Genomic DNA, 21,545 nt, shown 5'->3' with positions numbered 1-21,545 from the left:
TAACGGTAGTAGAATTTATTTTTATTTTTTTTAACAATTTGCTAATGCTTTGCTTATGTTATGGGAGAATTAATTGAATTGAGACATGACTTGAAAAACAAAAGTGTTTTGGTGGTTTTAGAGAATTTTGAATGTGAAATCAACTACTGTCCCAAGTTGAAAGTTGGTTGGAAGAACTGTGTGAAGAGTTTTGGAAAAGTGACCCAAATATGACCCAACAGTATAATACGTTTTACATTTGAATACAAATGAATGCTCACTAAATATTTCTTATTATCAGTGTTGAAAACAGTTTTTTCGGTAACTGTGATAATTTTTTTCCATGACTTTTGATGAATAGAATAGCCAAGTTCTGCATTTATAAAACATTTTTTTAACATTATCGTGTTTAATAAAACGTTTTTTTTGTTTTGTTTTTTAAGTAAAATGACTGACCCTAAACATTTGAACGGTTGTGTATATTTTATTTCATAAATTATATCACATTACTTCTCTATCCTTTTACTACAGGAGTCGTATGTTTGGAAAATGTATCAGGAGAGGTGCTGGGATTTCTTCCCTGCTGGAGACTGTTTCCGGAAGCAATACGAGGACCTGCTGGGCTAGAGGACAATACTGTTGTCCTCAGTCCAAACATGAGAGAAGTCACATGCTTCAACCTACATGAGCTCCTAAATGGATTTTAGGATCTTATGTAGGTTGGAAAAAAACATCCTAAACTCGCTCTCATCTAATGCTGCTCACCGATTCATACAAACAAAAAAAACCTCAGCTGTTTCTCCACCAGAAATGACAGCGACATACCGAGAACTCATTGTGATCAAGCCAAAAATGTGAACTCAAGTACAACATTGAGAAAAAAAGACAAAAAAACATGTAGCACACATTGCCAAATTAAGACACAAGCCATGTTTGATAAAAAAAAAAGAAAAGAAAAAACACCAACATGGTAAATTGCCTCATTTGCTTAACTCACAAATGCACATGAAGTTGTGAGATGAGATGTTACCATAAATATGTTTTTGATGTGTTGAATGAACATCTACACAAATATGCACAAGAATACCTTCTGAGTGCCAAACACAATGTATGCCTGTTTGATTTCAAAACAAACAATGACAAAAAATACTATGAAGAATGTGCAATGCCTTTAAAGACGGTAATCTGACTGGTAGAATGAGAAATATAAAGATCATCTGCTTCAGTCCACTAGATGTTTCTCATACAGCAAAGTGCCTTAAGACAAGAGACTATGCAAACATTTGGTTCCCGCACGTATGATTTGCTAGTTTGCATTTGAGTTTAGACTCTCACTGACAGTCTCACTTGGGTTAGTAGTTTTGTAGCTTTAGTTGATGGTTCATAAGTAAAGATAATCACTGCTTTTTAAAAAAAAATGTTTGGTTACGGTTCAATAACTGAAATCGTGTTTGCCTGATCATTTATGGAGTACGATTGCAAAACAATGGAAATCTATATTCAAGGACAAAAATGATTAACAAATGTATTGAACAGTCAATACTGTAAACTGCTATTGTATGGCCATTTATATGTATGTAGTGGCTTTGGTGATTTGCATTTGTTTTGAGCAGGGGGAACGAAAATAAAGTAGCTAATGCAATAAATCCCAGCTGGCCATAGCTGCATTTAATCTGAATGAAATTGAGTCATTTGAGGAGTGAGAATATGTTGCGTCTGAAAACTTTTACATGGCATTACATCAGCATTTTTAGGAGTTATATATTGATGGAGCATTTTATATTCCACATGACCGAATTAGTCCCGGCTATCTTATGACTTCACGAAGTGTCCGAGCATGATGTGCACATCCACACAGAAGTAACGGTGTCAGCATTACTAAAGCTGCATGTGCTGATTTAATTCACAGCCGTGTCAGTCAGCAGGGAGAAAGTGCTTCTCTCAAGTCAGGAGATCATGCTGTCCAACCAGTCCTCCAGATCCTCTTCTGTCACTTCCTGCCTCGTGGGTTCAGGTTCACTCTGCACTTCTGGCTTTGTCTCTTTCATAACAACAGTTTGATCTTCTTCCTGTGAACCTGTTGAGATGATAAAAAAATCACATTTTTACACCATGTTCAGGAAGCTACTTTGAATCTATAACTTGCAAACCTAGAAGATCGAAGCACAAGGTGATAGTTCAACAGAATCGGAACTCAAGATAACGTTTTACAAGTATTTAAGGATTATATGTGTATCAGAGGATATTTTCATTCTGCAATAGAATACAGGTAGAATTTTACACAAAAAAAAGACTAAGTTATATATGCTAATGTTAAAAAAAAAAAACATTTCGTTGATCAAAATACAGTAAGAAAAAAAGTACTGAACCGTTTTGTATTTGAATATATTTTGAAATGTAATTTGTTCCTGTGATGGTAAAGCTGCATTTTCAGTCTCCAGGTAATGTTGAAAACAGTTTTTGATACTTCAATTTTAGTTTTTAGGATTATTTGATAAGAAAGTTGAAAAGAACACTTTACTGTCACTTTTGATCAATGTAAAGTGTCACTAATAATAAAAGTAATATTTTTTTTTCCCACAAAAATCTTACTGACCTTATTTATAAAGTGAAAAATAAAATATTTAGCTAAAAAAAAAAAAAAAAAAAAACAGAAAAAAAAAACACTGGGATTAAAATAATTTGGCAAAATTCAGCTTGAACTGAGAATTTTACATGAACTGTGAAAATGAAATGTCTCACTAAAATGAATCTAATTTCCAAACACTAAGCTACTTAGTTAATTTGTCACTGAAAGTCACTATGTTTAGTTAGTTATAATACCCTCCAACACTGTTTAACAAAATACATCAATTGATTTGAACAAAAAATAACCAAAATATAGCAATTGATTTGGATACCTTGTGTTGGGGTGTTCAGCGCATCATCTTCTGTCGTAGCGTGGGATTGTACTGAAGAAAGTTCAGTGACGGGTCTCTGCAAGCTGAGGAGAAGGTCGAGCTCCTGGTCAGCATCATCAGCGGCCGCAGGGACGGCTGTGGAGACACCGAGTGACGCTGTGGTACTTGAAACAGGCTTTACACTGCAGGAAATGCCCAGGCCTGACTCTCGGCTTGCCTGAGGAGCTGTCAATGTCGAGTCGGTTCTGTGAGGGACTGTCACGGGCGGCAGTTCAACAGGAGTTGTCACCTGAAGCATATTAAAGCTCTAGTACATCATACTTTACTAGTAGCATTTCATAGTATTTCAGCAAAAAAAACAATGGCTTTACCTGAACAAGCTCAGCCTCCAGGTTCAGTCTGGTGTGCAGTGGAAGCTCTTGAAGTGACTGAGTTAAAGCTGGCAGGTCAACAAAAAGAGCTGGAATCTGGAGTCACAATCAACCCTCAAAAAACACAATAATTGCACTGGAAAACATACAAGCAAATCTTAATATTGGGTGACTTGACTGAAATGACTGATTATGCACCTGATTTTTTGCCAGCGAGTCCATGTCCCAGTCCTTCTCATCAGAGAACCTGAACTGTGTGAAGGAGTCCCCTAAAAGAGATAAACATGCAATACATTGTTTATATAAAATTAAAAAAAACTGTTTATACAGTGCATCAATCTGAGTATGTTAAGTGAGTCACCAGCTATTGTACTAGTTTTGTTTCAACACTTTCAGGAAGCTAGGAAGGAATTCTTTATTTTGGTGAAATGATTGATGTGTTGGTGAAAGTTATTTTTTTATTACTAATAACACTATTAAATGATCAACAAACTCAAAATTCTCAGTGTTATAATGTTTACTATCAAATACATTTCCATGGATCTTACCAAATATTACAAATAAATTAATAATAATACATTTAATATCAATATTATAATAATGCAATAATATCATAGATTATTTTGCCCACTCTGTGTTGATTCATTTACCAGGATTAAAATGATCCAGTTAACACAATTCATTGAAAATGATACTACAGTTGTGTTATTATTTTAGTATTATTTATATAAATGTTGTGTTCTATATTTGCATTAGTTTTAATATTTTAAGTTTATTTCAATTTAAGTTTAGTAATTATGTTGTGCTTTTGTTATTATTATTTTTTTATTTCCGTTTAATTTCAAATTAAACCTATTTTACTTTAGTTACCATGGCAACATTTCTATTTTTTTTTTGTATTGCTGATACAAGTCAATTATTAATCATATTTTGCACTTTGTTTTCAATTCCAAATGGACATAATGACACGGGCCAAGAAAAACAACTCGGTTCAATGCACACCATCCCAGCAGCAGCTGAACGTGTGTCATCTTTTGAAGTCATTTTCACCTTGACACAAGCAGCGTGAAATGTGAGGCGGCAGCAAGTTGGGACAGCTGAAGAAAGAAGCGCGAGTCTGTCACACACAGCTGTCCAGCCAGGGTGAGGCAGAATAGCAGGCGTCCCGTCTCAGAAACAGGCTTTCACCAACTGCAGTTGACCAGACTGACAGGGATGATACAGCGCAAGAGGTCAAGAGGGCCCCTTCAAAAGCGAGCATTCTGCCACTAATGCCTCCATGTAAAGTAGCCTAAATTAAACTGGTAAGGAAGAACCTAAAGATGTAAAATGGTCTATATACCAGTCCAGTGACTCAGAACCGTCGTCACAGATTCCTCGTAACGTGGAGCAGAATGCCAAGTACGCAGTGGTTGATGTCGCTGTTATGAGAGAATGAGGAGCTGTGGACAGGAGAAGACATCCAGGCAATTTCATCACGTTTCCTTCACTGGTAGTGACAGCGCCATGGAAACTGCTGCCATAACAATGAGCAAATGTCCTGTCAGCATGTGTGGGTCAGCGTAGCATTATCACGTGTGTGTGTGTGTGGTTAGCCAATATAACAAACCAGCTGCATGTGACATGCGCACTGCTGTGTTGCATTAATTATAGTAAAGACACTGTTTGTACAAGTGAAACAGTGCAAGACTAATTGTAGAAATAATAATCATATAGGGACACAAAAATATAGAATAATAAAAATACAGTCGTTCTTTGTCAGTTCACAGTGCATTAACTAATGTTAAAAAAACAACTTTTGATTTGAAAATTGCATGTTAAAATTAACATTAACTTAAAGGTGGGCTTTTCTTGTTTGACATTTTTTTTCCAAAATCACTTGAAATCCTATTCCTAACCCACTTGCTAGAAGCACTGAAATGAAAATTAAGCAATTAAAGGAGCTGTATGTAAGAAATGTATTTCAAATGATCATAAAATGGCCCTGATATGTCACTAGACATTATGAAATCATGTTCATTTCAAATACTTATGTCACTGACAACAATAGTCCGGCCAGGATATTGTGAAGTTGCAGCCCTCAACTGTCATGTTGTGTTTTGGTCTGATGCTCCACCCTCCAGGTCAGTCAGGGGGAGGGGGAGGGGATACACCACTCTACAGTAATTTGAAACTGATTGCAGTACCAGTTTTGACCACAATCTTACATACAGCTCCTTTAATCATTTGTGGAACAGGCAGGACTCGAAAAACTCCAGTAAATCATTTACAAGACCACCTAGAATTAATGGACACAGTCAGTGTCAATCAAACGCTGTACCACCCTCCCTCCTCTTGGTGTGCTTACGCAAAGCTCGTGACCCAGTCACAGTAAATGAAAGTCGCCCCGGTACATAGTAATACCTAGTATGAGATCCACGGGGAGGAGTCGGATCAAGACCGAAGGGGTGGAGATGGGTAGGATTAGGGTTGGGTTTAGGGATTAGGGGGCGGAGTTGGGTAGGTTTAGGTGTATGTAAGGTGGGAGGAGGCGGATCTGGATCCGACTCCTCCCCGTGGATTTCATGTTCTGCAACGAGAACCATCTCCCGGTACAGAGAGAGAGTGTAAGTGCAATTTCACGCATCTGAGTTTTGCAGATGCATGATTGCGTGTCCATGTTCTTCGAATGGGTGGAGTCAGGGTCAGCGTTGGAGGAAAGAAGGTAGGACCTTTTGAGTTCTGCATTTTCAAAATCTGCCGGCCGTTTTGCACATCACATACCCTACATTTAGTAGAATAAATGCTGTATTGTTCATTCTTAGTTCATGTTAACTAGAGTACTTTGCACAGAATAAATATTATTTTTCACTTTTCAAGTGATTTATTAGATTTATTAACAATTTTAAATCTTTTTCTTAATTAATTTCCCAAAGTATTGTATTTTTCTTCTTTTTTTTTTTTCAAAACAAGTTTAGAAAAATGCCCTTGGACAGTTTTTAGACTTTCAAATGAAATGGATAACCAAAAGTTGGCATATTGTGCATATCTACAAATAAGCAAAGAACTCAATAAGGTTATTTGTAAATGCCTGGTGTGAAAGGAAGAGTTGTCAGTAGCAGCTCTGGTGGAGTGCTGGCACAATGTCAGTGTGGCAGATGTTGTCTCTCTGTAGGCTGGCGTCCTCTGACCCGCTCACAGGAAGCCACATACAAGCACAGGTCATTTCCTCCCAGAGAGTGGCACCATGTATGAAGCCTGCCAACCCAAAACTGGCCAGTGTTCTTTGCTTTTTCAAGGGCCCCAATAGGACACTGATGACAGGAGGACCATGAAACGCTATGGAACCACAAGCACAGGCCATCCACTGTTACTCATTAAATGGCACTTAATGAAGGGAGGCTACAGCCTTTTGGAAGTAGCTGCTAATTTGCTTTGTCGTCACGGCTCTTGAGCAAATCATTGCTAAGCCAATTAGCACAAAGCAACTCCGTAACGAACCGAACCATCAAAATAAATCAGACTGTGATGATTGCAATTAAAACATTTCAAGCCGAACATTCAAAACAATATGACAGTTATTTACTATACGCTTCAAGATAGCTGCCATGAAGAACACCAAGAGTTTCCTATTAGTGTCTAGGCTTGAAAGGAAAGACTTTTGTGCAGTTCACACACTTGGTACATTTGAAAACACATCTTTAAATGCAACATTGCTTGGATATCTGACAGAGGCCAAATGTGTACAATAAAAATGTTTTCCATTATCATTAAAAGTATGAGCTCTGCTTTCGGTTTTGATCAGATACTGAACAAACTGTTGTGCAACCTTCAAATCATCATGTTTATAAAGTGGTCTGAGCTTCCTAAACCAGAAACGGGGAATAAAACACATCTATTCAGTTAAATCACAATTAAAAATGACTGGAACTATAGTAGTGAATCTCTTCATGTGCTTTCAACGGTGCAGAAAGTGACAAATCAACTCTTATTTTGAAATCTTTAATGTATCAGAAATCAAATAATACTAGTTATTTCTCTGTTTATGTCCAATCACGCAGATATTGGGCTACTCCGCAGTCGCCAGTCTAAAATAACAGTGTACCGTAGTGATTCAGGATAAAACAAAAACACGGTTTGGAAAATGGATTATATGATTTTTAAACTCAAAAAAAGTTACCGATTGCAGCTTTAAATATGTGCGTGTATTTATATACAAGCATTTTCTTTTCAATTGGACAAAGAAAGAAAGAAAGATTATCAGACACTGGATTGAGTCTCATGATTGATGAGTTTTCCAGTGTTATAGACAGTGTTTACACATACTGCTCTATATTAATCTAGTTAATTCCTATTTATTTGTGAATGCACGTCCCCATATGTCCGGTGCAGTAGTGTGTGTGAGAAGAACAGGGCTCTAGTGTGAGGTGCACCTCCTAAAGTGAATGATGCTGCTAGTAACGAGTGACGCTAGATGCGAGCCATGGAATGAACGAAAGACCACAAAGTCGCCCAGAGTCCTTTTCTTAATCCATCTTTCTCGCACAACCTGACCTACACTACGAGAGCAGCAGTATTCTCCTTTCGTCTTGACATTTTTAGCTAAACATAAAAACTACACCAAGTTACATAACAACGTGTGTGTTCACTTTCTCGTGGGGCCAGTACTGCAGCTGGGACGATGAACTGAGCTGATCATCAGGTTAGCAGACAGCTGTGGCTCATCTTAATAAGACATTTAGAAGAGTCATTTATTTCCATAGAGATGAATCAAGCACTCAATGCGCTACTCTTGATCAAAGGAGATGCTTTTCCAAACGATGAACACAGAGGAAACGCATCTCAGAAACCGCTTCAGAAACTACTAAAAAAGCAATCTCAATATTTAAGAGGAAGATATTTTATAGAAATTATTAAAAGCATGTCATATAATATTGTTGTATATTGTTATAATATATGTTTTTCTGTGAGAATTAACAAAAGAAAACAAAAATGTTCAAAAGAAAAAAGTATGTATTTCATTTATACAAGAAAAAAAGATCTATTTTAAAACTTTAATAGGCTACATCCATTTTATTACTAAACATAATTTTTTTTTATATTATTTAATTATTAGGGATGCACGATATATCGGCCAGCATATCGGTATCGGCCAATATATGTTCATTTTTAATGTTATCGTTATCGGCCTGGTATGAAAATGTGGCCGATATATTAAATCCGATAAATAATGTATTATTCCCTTCAGCTGAGACACTTGTTGAGCAATGTTTATGTTTTTAAATTTCTTGAAATATGACTGAAATCTCTTCAAAAAATGAAAATACGCTTCGGTACAACATGTGCACCGCAAATCTGTCATATCGGCTATACAACACTATCATGAGAACATCATTATAATTGTGCGCTTGGGACATAGATTTAATTGTGAGACTTTCAAAATTAGATAAAAATTTGGATTTAAGTTTATTGGCAGATAGATCGGTTATCGGCTTTCAAATATAAAGAATTATCGGTATCGGCCAAAATTTTCATATCGGTGCATCCCTATTAATTATGTATTCTTTATGTAATATTTTTATTACTTACTCATGGTAACAAATCCATTAGTTTATACTGCTTAAAATAATACATTTATTATAAACATTGAGAGACCTGAAATACTTGAAAACATTCAAAATCAAAATGCATTTGTACTAGATAATTAAATATCATCTAAATTTTGAGGTATATGTTTTTACTTGGTTTTATTGCCCATGTCTGACTGCATTCAATTTTGGAAATGAAACGCATTGAATCGGAAATCTATAGTGAACATGAGTACCATTTACATGGCATACATAATACTACTAATAATAAGAGAATCTAGAATACAGAGGAATAAACTGAGGTGTTTCAATGGCATCATCCATTAAAAACATCCACTTCAAACCAAATGCCAAAGGACTTCATGCCCCACATATCAACATTGCCCCAAATAATGCATCTCTGGGCATACATGAACTCAAAGGGACAATCAGGGGACCATTTCCTGGCAGAATTATAAAACAGAATCATTGGGGACAAAATATTAGATCACTCAGAGGCTATTTATAGTCAAAAGCTAGCATTATTACACAACCATATTTATCCAAAAGTGTCACTTGAACCTTTAACATGTAAATACGGTTTTGAAAAAAGCTCCCATATTTCAGTGATGTGGCAACAGGGAACAATCGCCACAGGAAACAAACAAGGAGTACGTTATGGTGGACAGATAAAAAGATATGGAACGCTAATATGGAACTGATTAGAAATAAGTGGCCACTGTTGCTCGTCCCAACATTCATAAAGGTGTCTAAAGCATACAAAATGGCTTTAAAACAAAGAGAGGCCTCATGCAAATCGCACAGGTGTTATGGAAACAACAGCGGCGAGGGAAGAGAGCGAGTGTGAAGAGAGACACACACAGTCATTAACAGAGTGGTTGTTACTGTTACACATTATTACAGAGATGACATTCTGATACTCTGTGTGGGTGCAAACGCACACCCCCGCATTATAATTACTGTCCAATGCTTGATGCAGGGGACTAAAGTCACAGTATGAGCACAATCAAAAACGCAGGTGCTCAGCATTTAAGTGAAGTTTGCTGCAGCATTCTTCCAGAAACAGCAGTTTGTGCTGGAAAAAAAACAAAAAAAAAACACGATTTGTGTGATTACACTTAGCAGCCTGGAGTCAACATCCCTTTTGCATCCTTTAACTTAAATCAAATAGGCTCAGATTCAGAGAAAACAAAGTCCATAATTGATATTCAATTAATAAAGTTGGCAATGCATGTTAATTCAGTTGAAAGGTTTGGGAACGGGAAGAATGTTTCTGAAGTTTCTTATGCTCACCAAGTCTGCTTTTTTAATCAAAATACAGTAAAAACAGTAATAGTGTAATATAATTTATTACAATTTCAAATAACTGTTTTCTACTGTCATTTATTTTATTCCTGTGAAACTGAATTGTCAGCAGCAGTTACCCAAGTCTTCAGTGTCACATGATCCTTCAGAAGTATCCTAATATGCTGATTTCCTCAAGCAACATTTTATTATCAATGTTAAACAGTTGTGTTGCTCAAGATTTTAGTATGAACTGTGTAACATGTTTTTTTTCAAGACTTTTGATGAATAGAAAGTTCAAAAGGAACATTCATTTGAAATGGAAATCTTTGGTAGCATATAGACTTTAAATCACCATTGAAGAATATAATGTCCTTGTCACTGATTAATTTAATATTTAAATTTTTTTTTTTAAAATACGTTGTGCATGACCTTTGCCTTTCAGAGCATGCGGAACCACTCTGATTCCACTTGCATTCCAATTAAAGGAGAACTCCGGCACAAAATGAACCTTTGGTCTAATGACTCATTGGTACCTAGTCGACCATTCTCTGAGATTTGTTTACAGCCGTTTACAGATTCGTTTAGAGATTTCTCTAAAAACTGTTTAGCGTATAACGTTAGTAATGGGGGCATTTACTAGTAAGTAAAAAGAAATTGCTAGTTTATACCACTAACAAGGCTCAAAATAGCCCCACACTAACACAGTAACATAATGAGGCTCCATACATGCAAAATGAAGTATTGAGAACTTTGTAAGTGTACAGAACGTTTAATAAGAAGATATTCTCCTTTAAAGTGCAAAAATGCCGGACGAAGCCGAGCTGCCAACAATCACATTATATAGGTCTGTTTGTCCAAATTCCCAAAATCAGAGAGGTTAGTAATAGTAAAATAAAAAAAGCTTAATTATTGCTTTAAGCCAACTGAAACTGAACTTATAAAGTGCATGTAAACAAACACATCAGGATGCTTAAAAACAATAAAGGTTCTATGGTTGTTGTATTATAATGGCTGACACTGTGCAAGATACAGTAGGTTGTTGCTTGCCAAGAATATGAAAAAGAGAGACAATCTAGAGAGCTGTGTCCCACCAGGGTGCAGTCATTTGTGGAGGGTCCAGCTGGTGAAACTGCCAGCAGCAGGGCCACAGGTGGAGGTCCAAGGTACTGAAATATAGGAAAGCAAGTTGGAGGGGGCAAGGTTTCCTACAGGTGCAGTGTCACTAGTAATGAATCAAAATCTCTTTGCTTCTCTGCAGGGACACAGACAGGTCGAAGTGCAGTCCACAGCTAAACAAGGTCATGAAATTCAAGCAGCATTTAGTATTCATTTGCTGCTCTCACTGTCAAGTGTAACCCGAGCATGTAGCGTGTAGGGCTGAGTTGTGTCTGCTAGCCACCTGAGACCCAGAGGAGACGTACAGACACACAGATGCAAACGAACACAGCGGTGTCACTGTATATCTATGGCCTTCATTATTAGTCCTCCTCCAGGGTACGTGATATGGCTCATATCCTCCATTATGATCTCATTATGATCAATAAACTTGGAGGCCTGGAAATCCTGCCCTACATGGAACTATCTAACATAAGCCATTTCCTGTCAACCTGACTGTGAGACATGAAGATGTGAGAATGTGATCACACTGTGGCATTGCAAAAAAAAAAAAAAAAAAAAACAGGTGATGGCTGACAAAAGGAAAGTGTGTCAAAAGAAATGACCCTGAATTGGTCGATCTGTTCTCAATCCACAGAGACACAACTTGCAAGGGCACGATGTCACTCATTTCCTGAGCGGCCTGCACTCTTACCATTGCAACTTTATGTGTGTACTGTGTGCATTGAATCTGTTTTTTTTTTCTTCTCATTGATCATTCAAGGCTTCCTTTGATGGCCTGTGATGTAACTAATTGCACCCATGCAGCTGTGAGAGCAGAAATAGAGGGATCATCTTCAAATAAACATTAAGGCTAACCTCTTAAAATAGTGTAGGTGCAAAAATAAATGAATAAATACATAAATTACACTGTCATTCAAAAGTCGGTTTGATTTTGTCATGTTTTAAATGAAGTCCCTTATGCTCACCAAAGTAAAAACAGTAATATTGTGATTCAATAGTAATAACTGTTTTCAATTTTAATATATAGGTATACAGTTAAAATGCTATTTATCCATAGTTCATGTCTTTTTTTTATCAATTTAATGCATATATAATTTCTTTCAAAACAAAAATCTTACTGAACCTAAACTTTTGAGCAGTATAATAAATAAACAAACAAAATGGTCAAGGATATGTGAACAGTACATAATTTGTAAATGTTAAATATATCACTTCCATTTCAATCCTATTATTTCCAGTACCAGTAGCATTGACTCAACTAAAGATGAGTTTGATGTTGAGTCTGAATTTGGGGTGAGTCTATTCATTTGGCTAACCAATGGTAGATGAAATTGTATAAAATAATTATTTATATTATTTATTGTTTGATTGGTGAAGCTAGTGAAACAAATGCAATGAAACTGTAAGGTTAACTTCCATATTGGAATGACCAAAGATTTTTGAAAACCTCATGTTGAACATCAGACACACAACTATATTCTCTCAAAATATATGGGAGTAACATTTAAAAAAAATCAATTCACCCGGCACCTTAATAAGTTGAACTATTTTAGAGGACGATTTTACTTTGATTTGAGCTGAAGTAGCTCCTATACAGACACAACAAAAAGTCATTAAATGACCCTCTTACTTCTGTATTTCTAGATAACCGATCATCTCCACCCACTTATTTGCTCGCAGCCACTCTATCTGTGTCAAAAGAGAGTAATTAATGCCTCCATTATGTTTCAGTGAGCATCATACCACCCTTTCACACGCCCCTCTGTCTCCAACGTGAGCATGAACGGTCTAACCTTCATCTTCTCGTTTCTGCTTTGGTTCAGCCCCCTGCTCTTCTCCTCTTCCTCCTCCCATTCTTGGCGTCTGCCTGTTGTTCACTGCCCCAAATCATGACGATCATCCCAACCCAGAGGGAATGACCTCCTCCCAGCCATTCACATCTGTGTCTGTCAGTGCATCCACAGGCAGCAGCACATATTCATCTAAAGAAACAGCAGCAGCAGCAGCAGCATTGCCCAATCATCCTCCACCACGCAGAGAAAAGGAGATGCTTAACAATGGACTTTGGCGTAATCGTCACAACTTCCTTGAGCACTAACAACCATCCAAAAACCGAGCACATCATTTTACTACAACTTTGAGGATTCTATAATTTAAGCACAGGCTCATGACTGGATGAAGAAGCAACATCTAGACACTTGATTCCAGAGTGGTGAGAGTTCACAATAGAGGAAAAGGTTTGGGATGAGTGACAGTGTGACCGAGCCAGATCTGTAAATGGAGTTCAAGGCTGAGAGATGAAAACAGTGAGTACTGAATACATATTTCATGGATAATTAGACAATTTAGAAATTAATATTGGTTAAACTAGGTGGCTGAATATTAGGTCAACATTATTAAAGACAATAAATATCACTGATTGTAATTGTGATTAATTATGTTTCAATGAAAATGGGGGGGGTAAATGACAGAAATTTCATTTTGGGGTCTATTGTCCCATTTAACAATAATTAAAAAAAAAAAACAGACATTATTTTTAATGTTAATTTAATTTAATTTAATGTAATTTTTTCCCCTAAGCTGATTTAAATGGATAAAAAGCAGTACAATAATTTGGAAAATGCCAAATAAATCTATATGTGCTATGATATTCAGTGTAATAAACATATGCTTTCAACGATGTTGAATTTGCTAACATTAGTTAATGCATTAGCCATCATTAAAAAACCATGAACAATATTTTTACAGCATTTTACTTTTTTTTTTTTTTTTTTACATATACTAATACTTTAATATGTGAAGTTTGAATTGAAACATTCAACATTAATGCAATGTGACTAATAAAGGCTGTAAAAATAGTTCAGGGTACTCAATGCATTTAACCAATGTTAAAAAATGTAACCTTATTGTCGGGTAAAATGAATGATATTAAATTTAAATGTAATATTAAATCTAAATATTACACCATTAATATTATATTTGCATGCACTACTCGTTTTTACATTTCCTGTAAATACAATTGTGTTAAAAATACAGACTCCTTACCGAAACTAGAAATCAATGCAAAGCTTATATGGCTGTGTTTACAAAATGTTTAAATATTCAAGCATCTTAAGCAGGAAATTGTACACTCTACACATCAATTTCATCTGAAGGAGATCACTATTACCTTGTAATACGAAGTACTAGATAGCAATTATCACATTCTTTCTCATTGTGGATTTTCATTTCATTCATTTTATGTTCTCTTTTCATGGTAATGTAATATGAAATGCCACAATAACAATTTAACAAATCCAACAAACACAACATAAAATGCATTCCATGACAAGAAGAACAGAATAGAATGAAGAAAAAAAAAAATCCTACTCCATTCTTAAAATAAAACAGTTACAAATTGGATGGCCTCACCGACGTGACAAAAGATACAAAGCTATGTGAGTTCCAGGGTTATTCTGAGACCAAAAAAGACTCCCAATGTTTGAGCAATGTCCTATGATGCTGGCCCTAGCAACAAGTTCACCGCCAGTGACAAGGTCTGGATGATGCTATTCACAATTTAAAGATGTTACCAAGAGTTTATGACAGATTAATCTTTGTTTAACTGTGAGACTAGACTAAATAAAATTACCCATCTGTGAGAGTAATATGCACAAAAACGATCACATCAAAGATTTGCCACAGCATGAAGCCTTTCGGTAAACTGATTTTCAAATTGTCTGAAAAATCCGACAAACGTAGTTTTCTTCACAGTGAAAAGAAAACCTAAAAGATACGCCTACAAAATAGATCGCTGCAAATCAACAGATTACAGCAATCTTGCTGCTAATGTAAATCAAACCTGTTGGAATATTGTCTCAATTACATAACATTGTAACACCTGTGTTACCGTGTAAGAGAATGGTTAAGAAAACAAAGTAAGTCTTCTATGACTCTTCTGCATGACGATTTCCTCACTCAAACTGATAGATTACAAACTACCATGTGGGTGACAAACAGAACAGGTGCAAGCACCTGCTGTCATGAAGAAGACAACTCATCAGTTTTAATGTAATATTTGTAATAATGTGTAATATGTATAAATAAGAAATGAAAATGCTGTCATTTACTCTCTCCCATGTAGTTCCAAACCTGTAGAACTTTAAAGGTGACTAAATGATGACAATTTTAATTCTAGGCAAACCAACCCCATTAAAGAATCCAGATTAAGTTTTTGGTCATTTGTGAGAGAAAGCTCAAGGGTAATTGAAGGGTGTTCCTGGTGAAAGCTGAATTACACTCATTTGGTATGTAATCAGTCCGTTACCACCACACACACTAATCAGGGCCTGCTGGCGGAATCATAACAGGATAAAAGACGGCAAGCTGAGTTTCGTAGGGGAGGTCAGGCAACTTTGAAAGACATATGGAGATGAACAAACCGGAACAGCCATTTTTCTATTTATAACTTAGTTCAAGTCATTATATTGCAATATTTGTCCAAGAGGTGTGACCATATTTATACATCTTGCCAAGTCAAACAAAACTTGTAAAGACTTTTTTTTACTGTTAAAATATAAAATACGAAATACAGAAGATTCTTCATCAAAGCAGACAAGTCAAAGCACTGAACTATTTCTTTTGTTGTTATCATGGTGCTGTACAACCACTTCATGATGGCAAAGCTGTACTACATAATTCCTGAAGTCATGGATACAATACTTGTTCTGGAGAACAGATACAAATTCCACCCACATTCACAGGGATCAGCGAGTTTGAACCTCTGATGACTAATCGTAAATGTGCAGGGAACAACACAGGAAAAAATAGAGAGCAACAAAACAGATTAAGTGCTCCAATTTCGTTTGGAGTACAACTTTAACTGTTTGGCCTCGACAAACAGAAAAAGATTGCAACTGACAAAGGACATTTCCTAGTATGTATGTTTGCACAGATATGCACGAGGGTCTTTCTTTTGCAATACCACAAGAGGCAGTGCAATCCTGCAGTACTTCACTGTAGTAAAATTAGATGCCACAAATATATCTCATGAATATCAATGTGGCTTTTGAGGAAGCAGATTAGGGAAATGAGAAGCAAAGAAAATTCCCTCAAGAGAACAGCATAATGAAAACTAATTCTGCTCTTACAGAGAATTTAGGCTTGTTAAATTTGAGGTACAGGGAATTGCCCTTGAACAAAAAATGTAGGCTACAATTTCTGCATTCACTTACTGACAAAAGCAACTGGGCAGAACATCAAATCATGTATTGCTTTGGCTATGAGTATTTGCTGAAAACTCATTACATCATGTTTACATTATGTTTTAACTTGCTTATACAGTACTGAAAAATACAGGGTCAGAAGCCTTTTATATTTTTGAAAGAAGTCTCTCATGCTCACCTAAGCTTTTCAATTTTCAGCTTCATTACTTCTGTCTTCATTGACACGTGATCCTTTCAGAAATCATTCTAATATTTTGATTTGCTGCTCAGGAAACATCTCTAATTAATGCCAATGTTGAAAACATTTCTGCCAAATATTTTTGAAGCCACATGATATTATTTTCAGGATTCTTCGATAAAAGTTCAACAACATTATATTTGAAATAGAAATCTTTTGTAACATTACAAATGTCTTTCCTGGCATTTTTGATCAATTTAATGCATACCTGCTGAATAAAATATTTTTACTAGTCCCAAACTTCTCATTCAGGCAGCATAAAATAGACTGTAAATGGTTGCATAGATCCATGGTTCAAAAGATCCAACCATGCAACAGAAAAATAATTTTGCCCTTCTCGTCACCTTTAGTATCTTTGTTCTCAGCTTTTTAACGCCACCGTTGTTCTACATTAATTTTAGCTTTATTCTCCTCCCTGCATGACCAGTATCAGAGGCACGGGGGAAATATTCCACAGATTTAAGTAGGCAGTATGTCTTACCTGCTGATGTGAGGAGGACATGATAGTCGGTGCCTCTTTGTGTCGGTACATCTTCATTAATTTCCTCTTTCTCCGATTCCTCATAACGGTCCCAGTTGGGCTTGAGCTTTCGTCGAGAGAAGGTGTTGTGCTCCTCTTCTTCCTCAAAGTTTTCTTTGTTGTCATGGTCATCTTGATTCTGAAAAGCAATCAGAAACATTATGACAGTGAGCAAGCATGACACAATTCATACAATGAAATGAATAATTAAATACTTGTTGATTTTAAATTAGGTTGGTTTCTAATAATCTATTAAAGTTAACATGGTAGTACTGTTAACATGTAACAGTACTGATGGTTAGTTAACTGTTAAAGACAAATAGTACAGTAACCACTGCCAACAACACATTATACAGTATGTTACTACAGAACTATCATAAATTAAGTTTACAATTATTTTCCATTAATCTCATTCAAACAGTTTGACACTCTCTTTTAATGAACATGACATTATTTTATTTTCTCAAATTTAATATTTATGGCATCTATGTCAAATAGAGTTTTATAGTAATCATTAACTTACTGTAATTATGGCATTCTACTAGTAACAGTTACTCTGGTATTTCGGCAGAAAATATGGTTCGTTATCATGGAGATGTTTTGTATGGGTGACACTCACTCCTCGAAACTCTCTAAAGTCTGCGGGAGGTCCATATTCGCGCCCTCTTCCTCTACGATGGTCCCGTTTGCCTCTTCCACGATGCTGGCCCCCTCTTCCGCGACCCCTGTGCTCTCCCGAACTGCCAGTGACCCCCTCACCTTCACCTCTACCTCCACCTCCTCTTTTCCAATGACCACCGCGTCCCCGACTATGTCTACTCTCCATAACTGAATATGAAAATTAGAACTAATACCGAGACTATAATCGTGTAACACAACACAACAGTTGTTACATTTAAAAAGAACCCTGGAGAAACGTTCCCCCATTCAAATAGTTCCGCCTAATCATGAACGTGAGATTGTCATCTTTAGACTGGTCGAACTGGGAGAAAAAGTATGAGTATCAGTAGTATCAAAAGTAGGGGTGAAACTAGCTCTTTTAAAGGGGCATGTGAGATCTGGTGCTCCCATTCAGACCTGTCATTCCTTTGCTTAAAATGGGCTGTAAAAGGTAGTAGCCTAAAGTAGTACTACAGTAAACTAGTCCCATACTAAAATGCACGTTTGAGCTGTTTTAAATTAAAGCAACTTGCAGTGACGTATCTTAAAATATGTCAGTGTCATTGTTTTGTCGCACATAAGTAATGATTTTATTTTTATCTAAGGCACGTTTAAAAAAAGATAAATGTCTTTGAACTAAGGACTAATCCTAGCTTAATCTAAGCCCTGTCTGTGAAACTGGGCCAATTTCTATATTACAAGTTTTCTGAAATGTATGTTAAAACATGCCAATTTAATTAATTATGCTCTCATTTGCATGAATTTCCAAAATATGAAACCAGAACGTTAGACAATGCTAGGTTCATTCTTTCATTTTGTTAATCCATACTGTCAACATGGATCCCAAAAAAAAAACATGTTTTTCTAAATAAAAGGTTATAGGAATCTTTTTGAATCTTTTGAAAAACCTTGAGAAACTACATAAGAATAAAACTGGAAATTTGGTGTGCATACATGTTATTGAAATGCCTACTGAACAGCCTTCATGTATTTACAATTAAAATCAACAGACACAAAAAGAGCTCTTGAATGTGCATTTTGGATGTTTTCTTTCCACTGGTCTGAAAGAATTGTGTATGAAAAAAACAATGCTTTGCCTATAATGTCTTAAAAAAGTGTACTATTTTCATGTTTAAAGTGTCTGTTTATGAAATTTTGTTTTCTGTTTTCAGATGATCCTTTGCCAAGTAAGCATGAAGAATACAGTGCAACCTTTATCCAGCATTTACTAACCTGTCAGCAGTAACAGGATGGACATGGATATTCAAAATTTAACAGCAAGTGGAAATGTCTCTGCTGTCCTGCCAGCCCCATACAGTCTGTTGGAGGTAATAACCATTGCAACAGTGTCGGCTGTTGTGAGTCTCATCACAATAGTTGGGAATGTTCTGGTGATGCTCTCTTTCAAGGTCAACAGCCAACTTAAGACTGTTAACAACTACTACTTACTCAGTTTAGCTTTTGCAGACCTCATTATTGGCGTGTTCTCCATGAACCTGTACACATCCTACATTCTCATGGGATACTGGTCTTTAGGGAATATAGCATGCGATCTGTGGCTGGCCCTTGACTATGTTGCAAGTAATGCATCGGTGATGAACTTGCTGGTCATCAGCTTTGACAGATATTTCTCCATTACAAGACCACTTACCTACAGGGCTAAACGGACCCCGAAACGTGCAGGCATCATGATTGGCTTGGCCTGGTTGATATCGTTTATATTGTGGGCTCCACCCATTCTGTGCTGGCAGTACTTTGTCGGCAAGAGGACGGTTTCTCCTGACCAATGCGAGATCCAGTTTTTCTCAGAACCCACAATCACATTTGGTACAGCCATAGCAGCCTTTTATGTCCCGGTATCCATCATGACAATTTTATATTGCAAAATCTACAAAGAAACTGAGAAACGCACAAAGAACTTAGCAGAACTCCAAGGATACCCATCGCTGGACAGCCGCGAAGACTCTAAAGCACGAAAGCCAATCCTACAATGCTTTAGCTTTAAAAACAAGAGGGACGGGACTCAAGCGTCATGGTCTTCGTCCAACCAGAGTTATGCAACTAGGACAACGTTGCAGTCTGATGACTTGTGGACCAAATCAGACCAGGTCACCACCTTGAACAGTTATACATCCTCAGAAGATGACGAGCGGTCTGTCTCTGAGATGACCCCTCGAGAATCTTTTAAGAACCAAGAGTCGACACTCAATAAAAATGGACAGCTGGACTGTTATGAAGACAGCAAATATCTCAGTGATCTGGCAAAATGCTCCCAGACGAACAATAAAAAATGCATGTCATACAAGTTCAAACCGATCCTTAGTGACATCACCGTTTCGCAAGGTAGTACCGAGACTGAGAGAACAAACACAGATCAATGTCAGTCCTCAGAGCCACAGGCTCCTTCGTCCACCTTGGCTTCTACCAAACCGGAAGATCCAAACTTAAAGATCCAGATGACCAAGCGTAAACGAATGGTCCTTATCAAGGAGAAAAAGGCTGCACAGACTCTCAGTGCCATCCTTCTGGCTTTCATCCTCACCTGGACCCCGTACAACATCATGGTGCTCATCTCCACCTTCTGTTCTAAATGCATCCCAGTGTCCCTCTGGCATCTGGGCTACTGGCTCTGCTATGTCAACAGCACCATCAACCCTATGTGTTACGCCCTATGCAACAAGACCTTCCAGAAGACCTTTTGGATGTTATTCCTCTGCAAATGGAAGAAAAATAAAGGAGAGGAGAAACTGTACTGGTCTGGTCAAAACCATTAAATACAGCAGAGATGGCTAACATTAAATCAATTTTAGTTTATAAATATTGTTTATAATTATAATTAATATTTTATTTAGCTTCTAATCTGTTTTTATTTAATGATCATTTAACATGTTTACATAGCAGTGTGAAATTTATTATTGTCTAATGTCTAAATGCCAGGGATAGTGAAGACAATAAATAAAGATATGGACTGTGATGTTTTCATTATAGAGACAAAACACATTTTGTGATAGAATGACTTTAAATATTATGTATTGTACACCTTGGTCATGTCAGTGACACTGCATGCATAGAAACGTAAATATTGAAATATCTAGGGTGCAAAGCAACGTTGTTGTATTATGTTCGCATAACTAGACAGTGTTAAATATGGATCTTCAGATTTCTAAGATGGCAAACCATCACTTGTGTAGAGATGCACACAAAAGATTGTGCTCACAGCTTCACTTCGGATGTAGTATCCATGATATGGCAGAGATTCCAATATTACATCATGTGAAATGAAGCACAATTTACACATTTTTACATCATCACCCATATAATCCCAATGTGCAGTGGTTTATTTTGAATAGAAAACAAATCCATTTTTGTGGTGCCATGAATTAGATCTCGCTTGAACATTAACATACACCACAGAAGCACATTTATGGATGTTAATTGGCTGTTTTCCATTCATGTTGTTTAATAAGTCTCTACTCTTTGTGTTGTGATGACATGCCATTTAATTTGTGAAATAAATGTTTAAAGATGAAATTCACCCAATTAATTGAAACATTTCATCAGTCTGGCTTTCGCAGGGGTTCCACTAATGTTTTTAGTCAAACTAAAGCTTTACAACTACCACAGAGTCTGACATACTTGCAATGATTTATCAATCAATTATCATGAACTTTCTTACTGTTGATCTCATTTTCCACACATC

At 36.5% G+C, this 21,545-nt stretch overlaps 3 protein-coding genes across 9 annotated transcripts in view; 2 read left to right on the top strand and 1 right to left on the bottom strand.

The window, feature by feature from the left end:
- The window catches only part of ryr3 (ryanodine receptor 3), a 110,447-nt gene extending 109,633 nt beyond the window's left edge, over positions 1-814 (top strand). For all 7 annotated transcript variants that reach the window (XM_089118656.1, XM_089118654.1, XM_089118655.1 and 4 more), the window contains one exon: positions 511-814. In XM_089118656.1, coding sequence (XP_088974782.1) covers positions 511-606 — 96 coding nt within the window. In that variant the 3' untranslated portion in view covers positions 607-814. The remainder of the gene's footprint in view (positions 1-510) is intronic.
- Positions 444-18,076, bottom strand: aven (apoptosis and caspase activation inhibitor). The gene is made up of 6 exons (XM_039692213.2): positions 17,805-18,076; positions 17,147-17,324; positions 3,449-3,519; positions 3,251-3,346; positions 2,880-3,168; positions 444-2,056 (listed from the first exon to the last, which is right to left on the bottom strand). The coding sequence occupies exons 1-6, from the start codon at positions 18,009-18,011 to the stop codon at positions 1,926-1,928; spliced, it is 972 nt and encodes a 323-aa protein (XP_039548147.2). The 5' UTR covers positions 18,012-18,076; the 3' UTR covers positions 444-1,925.
- On the top strand, positions 12,877-21,529 carry chrm5b (cholinergic receptor, muscarinic 5b). The gene is made up of 2 exons (XM_039692212.2): positions 12,877-13,529; positions 19,018-21,529. The coding sequence occupies exon 2, from the start codon at positions 19,096-19,098 to the stop codon at positions 20,617-20,619; it is 1,524 nt and encodes a 507-aa protein (XP_039548146.1). The 5' UTR covers positions 12,877-13,529; positions 19,018-19,095; the 3' UTR covers positions 20,620-21,529.
- Positions 21,530-21,545: the final 16 nt, after the last annotated feature.

This window comes from Pimephales promelas, chromosome 13 (assembly GCF_988280905.1).
Source record: "Pimephales promelas chromosome 13, fPimPro1.hap1.1, whole genome shotgun sequence".
NCBI lineage: Eukaryota > Metazoa > Chordata > Actinopteri > Cypriniformes > Leuciscidae > Pimephales > Pimephales promelas.
The sequence above is the reverse complement of the archived record's forward strand: the minus strand, read 5'-3'. Positions and strand labels throughout refer to the sequence as shown.

What these genes read in the sequence shown, in the direction of transcription:
- aven (XM_039692213.2), bottom strand. Translation starts at nt 18,011, where the DNA reads ATGGAGAGTAGACATAGTCGGGGACGCGGTGGTCATTGGAAAAGAGGA. An exon ending in TGGAGGCTGAGCTTGTTCAG is followed by an intron (nt 3,169 to 3,250) that starts GTAAAGCCATTG and finishes AATATGCTTCAG; the next exon opens with GTGACAACTCCTGTTGAACT. An exon ending in GCTGAACACCCCAACACAAG is followed by an intron (nt 2,057 to 2,879) that starts GTATCCAAATCA and finishes TCATCTCAACAG; the next exon opens with GTTCACAGGAAGAAGATCAA.
- chrm5b (XM_039692212.2), top strand. Translation starts at nt 19,096, where the DNA reads ATGGACATGGATATTCAAAATTTAACAGCAAGTGGAAATGTCTCTGCT.